Source organism: Engystomops pustulosus, chromosome 1 (genome assembly GCF_040894005.1).
Source record: "Engystomops pustulosus chromosome 1, aEngPut4.maternal, whole genome shotgun sequence".
In the NCBI taxonomy this organism is placed as follows: Eukaryota; Metazoa; Chordata; class Amphibia; order Anura; family Leptodactylidae; genus Engystomops; species Engystomops pustulosus.
This window is the reverse complement of record NC_092411.1, coordinates 252631428-252646671: the sequence shown is the minus strand read 5'-3', so window position 1 is coordinate 252646671 and position 15244 is coordinate 252631428. Positions and strand designations below refer to the sequence as shown.

The 15244-nt window shown below is 41.0% G+C and overlaps 1 protein-coding gene across 2 annotated transcripts in view; it reads right to left on the bottom strand.

Moving 5' to 3' along the window:
• Positions 1 to 15244, bottom strand: part of NFXL1 (nuclear transcription factor, X-box binding like 1) — a 59634-nt gene that overhangs the window by 28405 nt on the left and 15985 nt on the right. For both annotated transcript variants that reach the window (XM_072124761.1, XM_072124768.1), the window contains exons 8-12: positions 13973 to 14073; positions 13400 to 13514; positions 11242 to 11366; positions 9672 to 9794; positions 1142 to 1232 (exon numbers count right to left, since the gene is read on the bottom strand). In XM_072124761.1, the coding sequence (XP_071980862.1) occupies positions 1142 to 1232; positions 9672 to 9794; positions 11242 to 11366; positions 13400 to 13514; positions 13973 to 14073 (555 nt within the window). The remainder of the gene's footprint in view (positions 1 to 1141; positions 1233 to 9671; positions 9795 to 11241; positions 11367 to 13399; positions 13515 to 13972; positions 14074 to 15244) is intronic.

The following is a 15244-nucleotide window of genomic DNA, read 5'->3' as shown; positions in this document are numbered from 1 at the left end:
TTAGTTGTATCACATAGGAGATGCTAATGAAAGCGGGCGGCACAGAAAGCCTCATAAAGCGCCTCTGCCTTTATCATAACCTTTCAAATGATGGAGATACAAAGTGCCAGGCATTCCACCAGTGACAGCCCCATAAATAAGGGCAGGCTGTTATTTTAGTCTCAAGTTAGCTTCAAAGAAATGAGAAAATCAATGTTGCTTTTAAGATTAGGACCATAAAATTCTGGCTTTGAATGAATTCTTGATTTGTCTTGTTATGGTTGCTGATGCACAGCGTGTGTTGAGGAGCCGATACATAAGTGGGGAGACATAACATACTAATGGAAACTTCTCCATACGATTGACTTCATAACACAGAAGGGGTAGTAACTGATGAAATGTTGGCTTGTACAAAAGTAATAAGTAACCACATCTAATGTCCAAGGAGGACTTCTGGCAGTACATGTCCCTCATGGGGTTAATAACACTCCACCCCTTACAAGGAATTCATAATTCCTCCACTTTTCTGCTGGAGTTCTGGGTTTGCGGCCCTATTATATTAAGATTCCAATTATTTTTAGCCTGGAAAACTCTGTTAAAGGGGTTGTCCACTTTCAATAAATAATTGATATTGTGTGTGTCATGCAAACTTCTACAATTTTCCAATATACCTTCTGTATCAAGTTCTCACGGTTTTCTAGATCTCTGCTTGCTGTCATTTTATAGAAATATTCTGTTTACTTGCAGTGGATAGTGATCTGTCCATGTTCAGGGGCACAAGCTGTTATCACACACGGCTCTGATTACTCTGTGATAACAACGAGCTGTGCACCGGTGTGTACATCACATGATCACGGACAGATTTCTATCCACTGGAAGTTAACATAGAAGGTTTCTATAAAAATGACAGCAAGCAGAGATCTTGAAAAGCGTGAGGACTTGATACAGAAGTTATTTGTAAAACTGTATAACTTTTCCTTACACAATCCAGATCAATTATTTGTTGAAAGTGGACAACCCCTTTAACTGTCCCATACTTTGCACCTTCATACACCCAACAGTATGGGCTCATCTGTACCAACCCAAATCGATTGTAAACATAGTGGCCTGAATAATACTTTTGGGAAAGGTATTTTATAGAGAAATAACTCAATATTTTTACCTCTGTGGCAGATGGAGGGACACTTGTGATTCCGACATCCGAGGCTGCGCCCACATTGCTGATCACATCCTGGGCAGTTCCCTGTACAACACTAGACACAAAAAATAACTTATTCAGATGGACATTTCTAAAAAATAAAAAAAAACTTTTAAACATAGACACATACCAACTCATCTTTTATATATTATGGAGGTTTTTTCCCAGCATTGAGGAAACAAAGTTCAAATAGCAAGTACTGCTTAGCATTTAAAGGGGTTGTAATGTTGATTTTTGTAATGTGTGTGTGTTTAAGTATACAGGCGGTCCCCTACTTAAGGACACCCGACTTACAGACAACCCATAGTTACAGACGGACCCCTCTGCCCACTGTGACCTCTGGTGAAGCTCTCTGGATGCTTTACTATAGTCCCAGGCTGCAATGATCAGATGTAAGGTGTCTGTAATGAAGTTTTATTGATAATCCTTGGTCCAATTACAGCAAAAATATTGAAACTCCAATTGTCACTGGGACAAAATTTGTCTAGAATTTCAATTATAAAATATACAGTTTCGACTTACATACAAATTCAACTTAAGAACAAACCTCCGGACCCTATCTTGTATGTAACCCGGGAACTGCCTGTATTAGGTAATTCACCAATATACATCTATAAATTGTTCTACATAGCTTCCGGAAATATAAAGTAAAACCCCCTGGTTCATAAATGGCTTTTTACCAGAGGCATAATTCTAAGTCAAAGATCAAACCAAATATAAAATATCCCAACCTAAATAAGATTTGGAATCTCCCTTAGCCAGCTTGTACTTAGGTTTTAGATTTTTAAGGGACTTCCAAAGCAAATAATTTAACAAAAAAATACATTCAGTACTTATGTTGCATACCACCATTTTTAAAAATGAAATTAAATTACAAAAAATATTCGATAAAAAGTACACAAATATAAAGGAAGAAAAAGAGACACGATATGCACCAACACTCGTTAATGGCCCAAAAAAAAAAGGTTTTATTTTTACCATAAGCTAGAAATTTGTGATATTTTTGCCATTTTCTGAATGAGTTACAAGTGATCATCATAATGGGATAGAACCAGGATGCGTTCCCTATAAATAAGCTGTGAGTTTTGACACTAATATAAAGGAATTGCATGAAATTTGGATGATTATTTTTGAGGAATGTCTCCTCTGCTCCAAGAACGAACAAGAAGCCATAAAATTAAAAAGATTTTCTCATTTCAAATTCCTTTGTTCTTTTTGTAATCTCTGAGTGTGCTGATGCCACGCCGCGAATGTGATGTTCACCGTAACCCTCATAATATATCAATAGAGGCCACCTCGTGTAACTTTTTGACATTCTTGAGGGAATAGCACAAATACATGTATTTGTGACACTTTGGGTTGTGACATTTGATTAATTCAGTGGGACAAAGGACACCACACAAAAGCTGTCCATCTTCCAAGACAAATTGGTTACAGTAGGGCATGGAGCACCTACCAAAGGGTCAGACACAAAAAAAATAGCTATGGAGAAAATTTTAAAGGCTATGGAGATCTTTGTGCAAGATAAACACAAATTTCCTAAGTTCCTATAGTAAAATCGGATGCCCTCTGCTGTTTTTGCAGCGAGCTTTTCTTGTTATGCAGTTATAAGTCTTAATTTCCAAACTACAGCTTTTTCAATATTCAGAATTTTGGCCGTGGGGAATTCCCTCTAGTCACATGTTCTCCTCTATTAGTTTAAATGGAGAAGAGCAATAAAGCTTGTCCATGGTGTAGCTAATAGATAATGGGGCAGATCTAATTACCCGGTCCATTCGCGTTCTCTCCGGTGGATTCAGGTCCTCCGGCGATTCACTAAGGCAGTTCCTCCGACGTCCACCAGGTGTCGCTGCTGCGCTGAAGTCCGCCGAGGCCCGCCGGAGTTCACCATCCTACTTGGTGACGGTAAGTGCGTGTCCAGCAACATTTTTTTTTTTTTTTTAAATGCGGTGGTTTCTCCGAATCTGTCGGGTTCTCGTTTGGCCACGCCCCTCGATTTCCTGATCACGTGCGCCAAAAACCCGGGGCAATACAGGGAAAATCAGCGCAATCCGGGTAACACGTCGGGAAAGCGCGAATCGGGCCCTTAGTAAATGACCCCCAATGTGTGAGATTCTGTCCTCTCTTCTGTGTTATCCTGTTATACAGTGGTAAATAGTCAGAACAAAATCTTGTCTTTTATCTATTGACACTGCTATACACAGAAGACTTTGCCAATTAAGGCTGCCTTGTAGGCGTGTGGAAACTTCTAGCCATTGATGCTCCACTAAGGGATTGTGGGAAATATGCAAATACATTTTCTGGGATGGGACAACGAAAACAAGGTCTCTTTTTGCTACCTGGTGGAGCAGAGAAGACTCAAGCGTGAGGGAAGAGAGTGAGTTGACCATCTGAATCTTAGGGTCAGACAGTAGGTGTTCTCCTAAAGGAGACATTGCCAATTAAGGCCACCTTAAAGGCATGTGGAGACTTAAAGCCATAGATGTTCCACTAGGGAATTCTGGGAATTTCCATTTAACATCTGAATCTTACACAGATTGTAGTTAGGAAGAGGCAGGGAAGATCTGCTGTGTATATAGCCAAACATGCAAATGGAACAAAATGGGACAAAACTTTTTCTACATCCTATAGAATTATTAAAAACCCCTTTAAAAAATGCAAAAGGAAAAAAAATATTATCCTGAGGAAAGAGAATAAGATTTAAATTCTGTAGCCCTTGTAGTGATTGAAATAATTCTGACTATATGCTTCTCTCCAATGGCACTGTCCAATGTACCATTCCCTGTGGAGAAAGCTGTGGGATTGTTTTTGTGGTTGACCTGTATACGGGGTGTTTTCAGGACAAAGAAAAAAAAAAACCCAGTAATTAAGTATGGAAATATTACTTAAAAACATAACTTTGAACAGAAATGAAAAGAAACAGAAACCTGTGAATGAGAAAAGTGAACACAGGGGCCAGGAATTGTATATTTAGTTTATGTATCATAAATCTCGTCTCCTTAAGACAATGAATTCCAGTGATGTTATAACTGGTATGAAGGAAAAAATAAAAAAAAAATAAGAGTAGTTGATGACTAAATGGTGACTGTCAGTAATTTAGAGACTAAGATGAATATCCCTGTCTCCAGATTCCACAGGATCCTGACGGAAGGACACCATGAGGACGGGAAGAGGGAAGCGCTCAGCCACACGGTGTGAAATCCATTGAAGAAAATACAAGAAACACAGGAGCCAGATGTACATCTTGAAAATCACTCCTTGTGCCTCGGGCTTATTATAAATGATTGATTAGAAAATGATGTGTGATGGCCATGAGGAGCAGCGCTCGCAGCTCCCAGTGAGTGGTAAGTGAATGATGGGGTGTGTGCATGTGCTGTTCACAGTGTAATACTAGACCAGGAAGCTTTTACATCACTCGGCTGTAATAAAAGGCTTAGGTTTCCTACAATCCCAGGCGTCTACAACTACTTACTTATGATGGCTGCAGATACTAACCACATAAAATATCCTATAATGTGAGGACAAGGACTGATCCAGAATTAAACACAATACAATTCACATAGTTATGAAAGGGATTAATCATAATGGATGTCCCTCAGTATTACCCTATGGGATGTATGGAATTTTACCAGAAGTTCTTATGACCCCGGCCGAACATATGTATTCTCTATCAAAGTCCTCATGCACACAAACATAACCCTGGTGCAGGATAAAGGAGCAACCAGACCATAAAAACGACAAAATATAGGACAGGTCCTTTATTTTGCGTCGCTCACCTCACCATGACCGGATACCATACACCACTGTGGGGGCAGAAGTCTACATGGACATGTTTCTATGGGCTCATACATATGGCTGAGGTTTTCACGGATCTGTGTGTGAGCCAACTACCTCAGAAACCAAATGTTAGAGCAGGCCCTATTCCAGCCCATGTTAGTGACTTAGGCTGGATTCACATGACATTTTTTGTATATGCTAAGCACTTACATCGGGTAAGCACCCGATGTATATGCTCAGCGTATACATTGACAAATAGTGCCAGACGGAGGCATAGTTGTTGCCAACTAAATGTTCCGTCACAAAATGCAGATAAAAAGACATAGCAAGCTACGTCTTTCCATACTGCAGCCTCCACCTGAGCGACGTATGCGCTCAGCAGAGGCAATGCGCGGCTATGGGGAGAGATTGCATCGAGGGTGGACCCGGTGAGGTCACTGTCCATATTAGGACAGTGACATGACTGGAGGAACACCCTGTTTTACAGCAGTCCAATCGCTGGCTGCTGCTGATGTACACTCCTCGCCCCGCTTCCAAGGGCGAGGGGTGTCCCCGGGCGACGTATTCAACAGTATAGGCATGCAGTGGGATACATCTGTGCCATACGTTGCAAGGACATGTCGGAATCCATACAATGTATGGCAAATAACTTGGTGTAAACCCAGCCATAGACACACAGATGAGCCAGCAGCCAGAAACACTAGAGTGCGGGTCCATTGTAAGAGGCTTGAGAGTGCAGGAGTGCATTGTAAGAGGCTAGGATAAGACAGTATAGCTCAGTGGTGGCGAACCTATGGCACGCGTGCCATCATCAGCAGCCCTCCGGAAACCAGCTACACATTGCAGGCTGCAGCGGACCTGTTCTGATGGGTCACTGTCTCCCTCTGTGCTCCCTCCTCTGAATGACCTTTCGCACAGAAAGAAGAGATGGAGCAGACTGCAGGCCAGGAGTGTACAGCACGCAGGCAGCTGTCTGAAGATAAGAATGAAGATAAGAGGATGCAGTCCCTCACTATGCGGAGGGGAGGTCAGGTACTCTAGTATAGGCAGCAACTAAAGTGTTAAACAGTTGCCTTTAGTGTTTAAGTGTGCCCTCCACTCCACAACACCCACTTTGCCCCAGAGAGATCTTGCCAAACAGGATTCCCCAATCCCCCCAGTGCCCTGCTAGTTTGTTTTATTTTACCAGATTTGACTTGGTCCTCATTTAGTCGCCTTTCTTGTCACATTCAGTCCCTGCCCCTGTTTCCCTCTCCTACTGCTCCCCTGCAGCGCTGCTTTCACCTACTATATCTCCTAAATTAAACCTAAATTCTTGTGATCCAGAATAATCACCACATGTTTGACATGTAAACAATGGAAAACATGTGGTGTTCATTCAGGGATGGTAGTGTTGAGGGTGTGTTCACTTGTAGCAGTAACGCATGTGTTTGTTAATGCTGCGTCAACACATGCATTACTGCATGCGTTTTATAAACGCAGTGTTAACAGCTATGCTAATCTCCACTTCTCAGCTGTTCTGATGCGTTTGAAAACGCATGTGTTATTGCCACAATTGAACACACTCTGAGGTCTAATGGTGCAGTCACACGTACAGCTTTGATTTAGGATGATGCCACACATGGCGTTTTGAAACCGTTTTCGGTCCGGGAAATTCGGAAAACCTGTCAAAAACGGATGCACTTTCAAAAAACACATGCGTTTTTAAACGGATTGCTTAAAACGGACAAAAACGGTTTCAAAACGCCATGTGTGGCATCACCCTTAGTTTAGAAACAGAATAAAAGTGCCTGGGGAGTGCCACGGCTCTATTGTATATGAGCAGCAGCAGAATTAGTATCTCTTACATTATGCCATATCTTCACTGTATGGCACAAATATTTATAACTATATGGCGATAATGTTCAATATTAGCAATAAAATCAAATACTGTATGATGGTAATATTAAGCATGATGCTATTTATGTTGTTGTAATAGTGGTGGTAAACATGTGGCAGTATTATTTGGCCCTTATGTAGGCGATATTGCTCTAAATTACTGTATTTTTCCGGGTCATAAGGCGCACCGGACTATAAGGTGAATTACTAAAAAAGGCCTTATATATGGAATAATTCCATATATAAGGCGCACCGGACTATAAGGCGCAGGGTCCGGGGGCCTGTAGGAGGTCCGTGGGCGTGGTGTGAAAACCAGCGGCTTTCCACAGACCCGGCAAGAGGTGAGCGGTCTCCCCAGGGAGATGGGGAAGGGGGTCCGTTCAGGTGGTGGAGGGCAGCGGACCCTACTTACATAGGTCCCCGCTACTGGAGACAGCAGATCTCCAGCAGGAACTGCAGACCACGCGGCAGAAGTTGGTTGGCGCTATGGCGCCTGTTGTTCGTGCCGCGTGGTCTGCAGTTCCCGCTCTCCGGTAACGGGGACCTATGTAAGTAGGGTCTGCTGCCCTCCTCCATAGATAAGGCGCACCGGACTATAAGGCGCACTTTGGATTTCTAAGGAAATCTTAGGTTTTTATGTGCGCCTTATAGTCCGGAAAATACGGTACCATGTTGGCACTTTGCGGTAGAAAAGTGGGTTTTTGCTTGCAGTTTGGGCTCTCGATGGCTAAAAGGTTCGCCATCATTGGTATAGCTAGACATACTTCTATTTTCAATTGGCTCAAAAAATATTTTTGGGTGGAAGGTTACCTTTAACCTTTTCTCAGCCAGGAACGTATCACATACGTCCTAACATGGTCGCTTCTGACGTCTGCCAGGCTTAGGTGGCAGGGAGAAGGAGCCAGCCAGCAGAACACACAAATATTATCTGCATCTGTCACTAAATCTGAGGGAGGGGTAACATGAACTTAACTTCATATTAACCCCTCCTACCAATACCAATCAGCACATTTGCTCTATGATTGTCATATATTGAGTGATCTTATATTTTCAGTAAAGGAGTGAGATGATCAACATTTGTTCCTCTGCACCGAACCTGGATACATATGAACACAATCACCCCGAATGGTGAATATACAGATTTATGGTGTGTATTAACTCCACACATTTATTAGTGCTGCCAAATCCCACAATTCTTTATACTAAACACTAGAATTAATCTTAAATGAAATTACTTTAAAAAGCATCATCTGAGAAAAAAAATTGTACATCTACCAAATCATTTGTAAATGTATGACTTCTAAGTCATAACATATGGGTTCATGCAAATGTAGTTCAACAAATTATAATCATAGTATCATGAATCTAGATAAATACAATTTTAGTTGTATGCCCTTTTTATTATTTAAAAAAGTACTATTTGTGAGTTATTGTTTTATGCTGCCTAAATCTAGAGAACTATAATGTTATAGAGTCCCCAGTGGTAGCAATATAAAACTGCAGTCATCTCAGGATTGTACATGGATTTATCGTTATCCACCATCCACAGGGTAAGGAAACACAATCTGATCAGTCAGGGGTCCAACCACAGAGACACTTGCCAACTTGGGTCCCTTTCTCACTAAATAATGGAAGGGCAGGTCAAGCATGTGTTCTGCTGCTCCATTCAATACCCTGTTTCTCCGAAAATAGGACAGTGTCTTATATTAATTTTTGTAGTTGTAGTTCTGTAGTTCTAATTGTAGCTCTGCTCATTGGGGGAATGGGATCCTTTTCTTGTGATCGGTAGGGGTCCTAGCAGTCTGAGCACCACCAATTAGATGCTTATCCCCTATACACAAAAAACATGTTACAACCCCTGAAACAAAATGCTGACAGCAAAACAAAAACTAAACAATATAGTAACACGATATGCAACTGTCTGACACTGTTCTCCATTCAAAACTTTGTACTTCTCAAGATGTTCTATAAAAAGACGCAGGAGATTAGAAATTCTGTAATAAGCATCCAGCATCTTGGTCACATATAAACTACACATACTGCCTAGTAATTGAGGTGTACTGCCAGTCCTGAGAAAACCTGTAACCTGAATGCAGGGAAATCTTCACGTTACTGCTAGGAGTAATTACCCGGCTTAACTGCATGGAAAAAAACCATTAACAGTGTAGTCTAGTCTCAGAATGACTATTCAAGAAACTTAAGGGTGCGGTCACACGCACCGCTTTGAGTGCGCGGCCCAATTGCTTATGCGCTTCTATGAAAACGCATACAATCCGTAACCAACACCCGGTGTCGTGCATTTAAATACAAGACACCAGGTGCTGGTTACCGATCACATGTGTTTTTCCATAGAAACATATATGCGACCGGGCCATGACACGCACACGTGTGCTTGGATTACATTTCTAAACGGACTTAAATCGGTACGTGTGACCCCACCCTAACTCCTACACCAATGACCTGACATTAAAAAAAGTGGCAACCTTATCGCCCATGATCAGATTCTCTGGCACCTTTTGTCAAAAACCTAATTCACCAATTGCATTGAATGGGACCATGATAATAATATATATATATATTTTACAAATTACACACCACAAATTATGGCTATGAAAAACATGAAAGGTGTGAATATAGCCTTATTGCTGACAGCTGAAATACACACCAGATCTCAACCATTCAATTTAAATTGTGGCACAAATATTTCTAGGTCATGGGCGTCATTCCTTGGAATTTTCTAGAAGTCCGCTTGCAGTCAGTGAATAGAACATCAGAAACTACATAAGGAATAAAAGGTCATTCCTGTTCAGTAAATGTTTTTATTATGCACCAGCCTTACCTTTCTCTTGCACTGATGCCTCTGACAATCCCGCGTTTTGGGGCATTTGGTTTCACATAGATAAGGCTTATGACACGGCATCCGCTTTGTATGCTTGCCACAACGACATTGCTTCTCCACCTCCTTTAATAGAGAAACGCAAAATGTTTTAGTATCAGCCAATGATCAGTTGCCACAGTGTCCTATCACTAAGGACAATTCTTCAGATAATGAGGCCTGTAGGTTGAAAGCTTTTCTCTGTCAATTACTGAAGCCGTCAAGTTCTGCAAATGAATTGTATAAATGTACAGCTCAAGGAAGGTCAAATCTAAAGATTCTTGTCCATATTGGATCAATTTAGCAAGAAATATTAAAGAAAACATAACCTCGAAAATAATTAACAGCAAAGGAGAATTTTTGTTGTAACTTTGTAACAGCAATGTGCGGTTCCCTCTGTGGTTCTAAGATGCTTAGGAATAAAGTGACAATTGGGTGTGGTGTCCTGACACATGACTCATACAACCAATAGCTGGATGTAACAGTGATGTAATGTGTCAAAGCTGGAGCCCTGTAATAGTTTCTGCACAAGAGTAGAAGGGGATTGGAAAGGGAAATAAATGTGGGGGTTGGAAAAAAGTTGGACAATTGTTAAAATATTAACAATGTTTTCCAGGCTTATCATTAGTAGTTGATCAATGTGCCGGTTGTCCTACCCCTACTCATCCGTTTGGTGCGGCTGTGCTCGCAGTGCCACTGCACTAGGGTGGGAGTCAGAGGCACCCGTAGCATATAGCTGCAGGCTTATCTTTCATTCTCTGCAAAGCTATGTTATAGACCGGGGCATCCGCTTCAGCTTTGACAATGGGGTATAAAATTGTATAGATACACTGTACATACAAGTATATAGTGCATGGTAAATAGTTGTAGAAGGATGGGGTGTTCAGGGCACAGTCAAGTCCTTAGAGGGATTCTGTCAGCAGTTTTGGCCATACAAAGCTGCAGAAAGTATTGGGCATTAACCATGGAGATCAGTGTAACCATAACTTTATGTGTTGTGAAACGTGAATTTATAATTCAGCTCTGCAGATCCTGCAAGGCCTCTAGGTATTTTCTTTAAGCCTGAAGAGCTTTCTGCACTGTGCTGCTCCACAGCCCCTGCCCTCTCCTACATGTAGGAACTGTATCAGGATTTTGGTTGTAGACTTCTAGCAGGCACTCAGAGCAGAGGAAAGGAATTGTGGAACAGTTCATTGCAAAGAGTAGAAAGCTCTTCAGGCTGAAAAACCCACCAAGGCACTTGCAGGAACTGCAAATCTTCATTAAAAGTTCACTTTTCACAGGTGTCCTGCTGCTACTTACTACACACAAAGGTAGGAGAACACAGTTCTCCAAGGCCTAACCTAGTCTGCAAGTTTATTATGGTTAAAACTAAAGACAGATTTCTTTTAAATCATGTTTCTATATCAATTCTAACACTAATCTGATACATGCAAGTTTAATAATCAATAGTCATTGATGGATATACATAAATGATAGCCGAGTGCTTAACCCAGTCCTATTAGCTTCATACAATGCAAGGCAAACCTCTAACCTGTCTGCATGTTTCACATGGACCTCTATGGCAGCGCTGAGAACACTTGTGCATCCCACACTCCAGGAGCTTGTCACAGCTATCTCCACATGTGGAGACGTCTTCTGTACAGGGCAAGGTGTACTCTGAGTGAATGAAAATAAAATATTTAACTGTGCAAGTTTTACTATACAAACCAGTAGACAAAGGGTATTTTGGAGTAACACATGTACTTTTGTAAGTTAATACAGATATTAATCTACTTGCTCTAGTATTGCTGAATGGATGACTATTTATTTTAAAGTACCATTATAGAAGTTTTTTCAGTCTGAGTTTAATATTAAACACATATAACAATACAGAACATACCCATGTAATGGGTTGTCAATATCATATTGGCGTGGACCCCACAGATAAGTTGCTCTCAGCAGGCAGCTCCATTCTCGGTGAAGTAGTGATTCCAGGTTACTGAAGATTCAATAACCTGGTTGAGCCACTACATGGAGAATAAAGCTGTGAGTATACAGCTAATTACTCTTTATCAGCTCCAGGGACAGCTCATCTTTGGGTGGACCTAAGTGTAGGACCCCTATTAATCTAATTTTCTTTACCTATTATTAATACATTTCATCAGCCTTTATAGCATGAAAAACCCTTACAGGAAATCTACTATTTAAGTTAAGTAAAATTTGGGAAAGGGAGGTGACTATATGCGAGAGGAGTGATTAATTAACAGCCCAGAATGCAAAATATTGAGTCCCTGCGCACCGGGCTGCTTTTTATCCAGGCGTCTCAGGATTAAAAAAAGACCAGCGCCGGGATTGAGGTAAAGAGGAGTATAGGTGAATCTATGTAGTTTCATTTTACTTAACTTTAGTGGTAGATTTCCTTCTAAGAGGTTCTCCAGTGACATACAAGTTAGCCCGTCTTCGCAGGATAGCTGCTAACTTGCTGATTAGTGGCCGTATAACTGATGGGACCCCCACTGATCACAAGAACGGGGGTCCGTTGTACCTTGAGATGTAGAGAGAAGCCGGTCGCACATGTGCCAGATGCTCTATTTATCTCCATGGCGCTGACAGAGATTGCCAAATACGGAGCTTGGCAATCTCAGTCAGTGCCATAGAGATGAGTAGACTAATAGGCGCATGCGCAGCCTTGTATGTTGCTAAAGAAAACCCTTTAAAGGGAACTTGTCAAAAGATTCCTTTATAGAATTCACTCTTATGTGACGAGTTAAGTTTAGAGTCTGCAGTCTGACACTTCAGATGCCCCCTATCTTCAGTACTTTAGTAACTCGAAACATACTTTTGGTGTCATAGTAAAGAGAAGAATCTTATTTTTAAGTTTGCATCGGGTTTGTGGTTCTATGGTCTAGAGAAGTGGAGATAAAGCAGTTAAAGACAATGTGGGCTTGCAAATAAAAAGCCAATTCCTGCCTTTTATTTATCTGTCAGTATCTCCAGTTCTGAAGATCACAGAATGATGTGATCTGGAAGATGAGATTCTTATATGACACCAGTAACAAGTGTCTAGTGACTATAGAAAGGATGATAGTGGCATCTGACGTTACACTCCCCAGTATGGTGTCAACTTGACTAATATCAGACAAATTTGACCCTTCTCTTCCCATTTTCACATGACTTAACTTTGGAGAAAATTTTTAAATGGTAAATGGGTGGTTCCCGCATGGCTTACTATCCACAAGGGAAGGAGGAAGAAAAGAGTACAGGAGTGTAGAAGTCACTCATATCTGGATGACGCAGCAGGGTTATTGCATGTTGCAGGCATTCCTGTCGAGTTTTAAAAGTAACTGATAATGAGAACGAGTCTGAAGAGCTGGGGTAGAGCGTTCCACATGGAGGGCAGGAGATATGGCGAAAAAAAGTCAATAGAGAAGAAATGAAGAATGGAGATAACAAGTGTGAAGGTATCGGAAGACGGGGGTGAGATGTGTACCATGGAAAGTGGTTGTGCACAGCCTAGTGGAGATTGCTTATATTTTGTATGGCATTTTAGAGTTAATGGGTAACCAGTGAAAATACAAGGGTTAAAGTAGATGATCCTGGAATGTTGAGTTTAAGAGTGTCAGAGCGGAGCCTCATAGAATGAAGTAGCAATAGTATGAGATGATGAAAGTTTAGTAAAGAGCCAAAAGGACAGACTATGGTAAACGTACTTGTCTTTCCGCATGGGCACAATCGATTCCCCGATCGAGGGCACTGTCCGCAAGTTCCAGCGTGGCAAACTTGCTCACAGGTGTGATTCCCACAAGGCAAAGTTTTTCCACATACCTGAATAAGAATAGAGAAATTGTATCATATAACAGGTGTTAACTAATATACTATGGGATCAATTTTAATACACTGCAACACAATGGTGCGGGTGGTACATCTGAGAACTGGATATAAAGGAAGGTGGGTCGACACAGTAAGTAGCGCAATAGATTGGAGAGACTCAAGATCAGCCAGGGTTAACATAACTCAAGGACATTGAGAAACTTGGATGGTTTCTTCTGAAAAAGCTCTTTTCCTGGCGATGGTTTGTGCCGTTTTGCAACCCAGCTGCATAGGGGTGAATGGAGTTGAATTGCTATACCAGGAACTACCCATTTACAGGCGAGGAGATGCTTTTGGAAGAAAGCAGTCATGTTTTTCAACTTCCAGACAGCCGCTTCTTAAAAATCTGCATGTAATTGAGGCTCCAAGCCAAAACCTTTACATTGTTCAACAATATAAGTGATGGGACTCACAAGGTCACACTGCCATGTTGGACTTGCACACAACCGTTCTGAGACCTTTCTTCCACAAAGGCATTTTTGTTTGCTGACTCTTGGGCACGGCTGACATTCTCCTGAAAATTGAATAACACATTTTTAGATTATCCTGCATGTTTGAAGCTAGATTATTATCAAAAATTACCAGAATACAAAGTGAAAGACTGGGATAGCAGAAAGTAAATACTGGTGCAAACTAGTTCTCAGAAGGAGTTTTTAATACAAATCACGTTTCTTAACGTCTTGCCGCGGATGGTCGCTCCCCGTGAAGTCATCGGGGAGCGGCGATCGGTCGCCATGACAGCCTCGGGTCTTCATAAGACCCGGGGCTACTTCGTTTTAACCCATTCATTACAACGTGCACATTGTAATGAATGAGGAAGAAAATCCCCATATACTGCCATACTGTAGTATCGCAGTATATGATAGGATCGATCAGACAACCTAAGGCTAAAGTACCCAAGGGAGTCTGAAAAATAGTAAAAGTAAAAATAAAAAAGTTATAATTAAAAAATTATAATAAAAACCCTAAAAATTCAAATCACCCCCCTTTGCCTAGAACTGATATAAATATTAATAAACAGTAAAAATCATAAACACATAAGGTATCGCCGCGTCCGAAAATGCCCAATCAAAATATAATAATGGTTTTTCACAGCGTTTTACCCCTTAGCGGAAAATAGCGCCCAAAGTCGAAAATGGCACTTTTTTGCCATTTCGAAAAAACATAAAAAAATTAATAAAAAGTGATCAAAAGGTCGCACAGTCCTAAAAATTATAGCAATGAAAACACCATCAAAAGTCACAAAAAATGACACCACCCACAGCTCCGTATATCAAAGTATGTAAGTTATTGGCGCCAGAAGATGGCAAAAATTTTAAAAAAAAATTTGTACAGGAGGTTTTAATTTTTGTAAATGTATGAAAACATAAAACCTATACAAATTTGGTATCCCCTTAATCGCACCGACCCAAAGAATAAAGTGGACATGTCATTTGTGGCGCACAGTGAAAACTGTAAAATCTAAGCCCACAAGAAAACGTTGCAAATGCGTTTTTTCACCATTTTCACTGCATTTGGAATTTTTTTCCCACTTCCCAGTACACGGCATGGAATATTACATACCGTCACTATGAAGTGCAATTTGTAACGCAAAAAATAAGCCATCACACAGCTCTTTATGTGGAAAAATAAAAAGATTTTTGAAGGTGGGGAGTGAAAAATGGAAGTGAAAAAGCTAAAAAGGG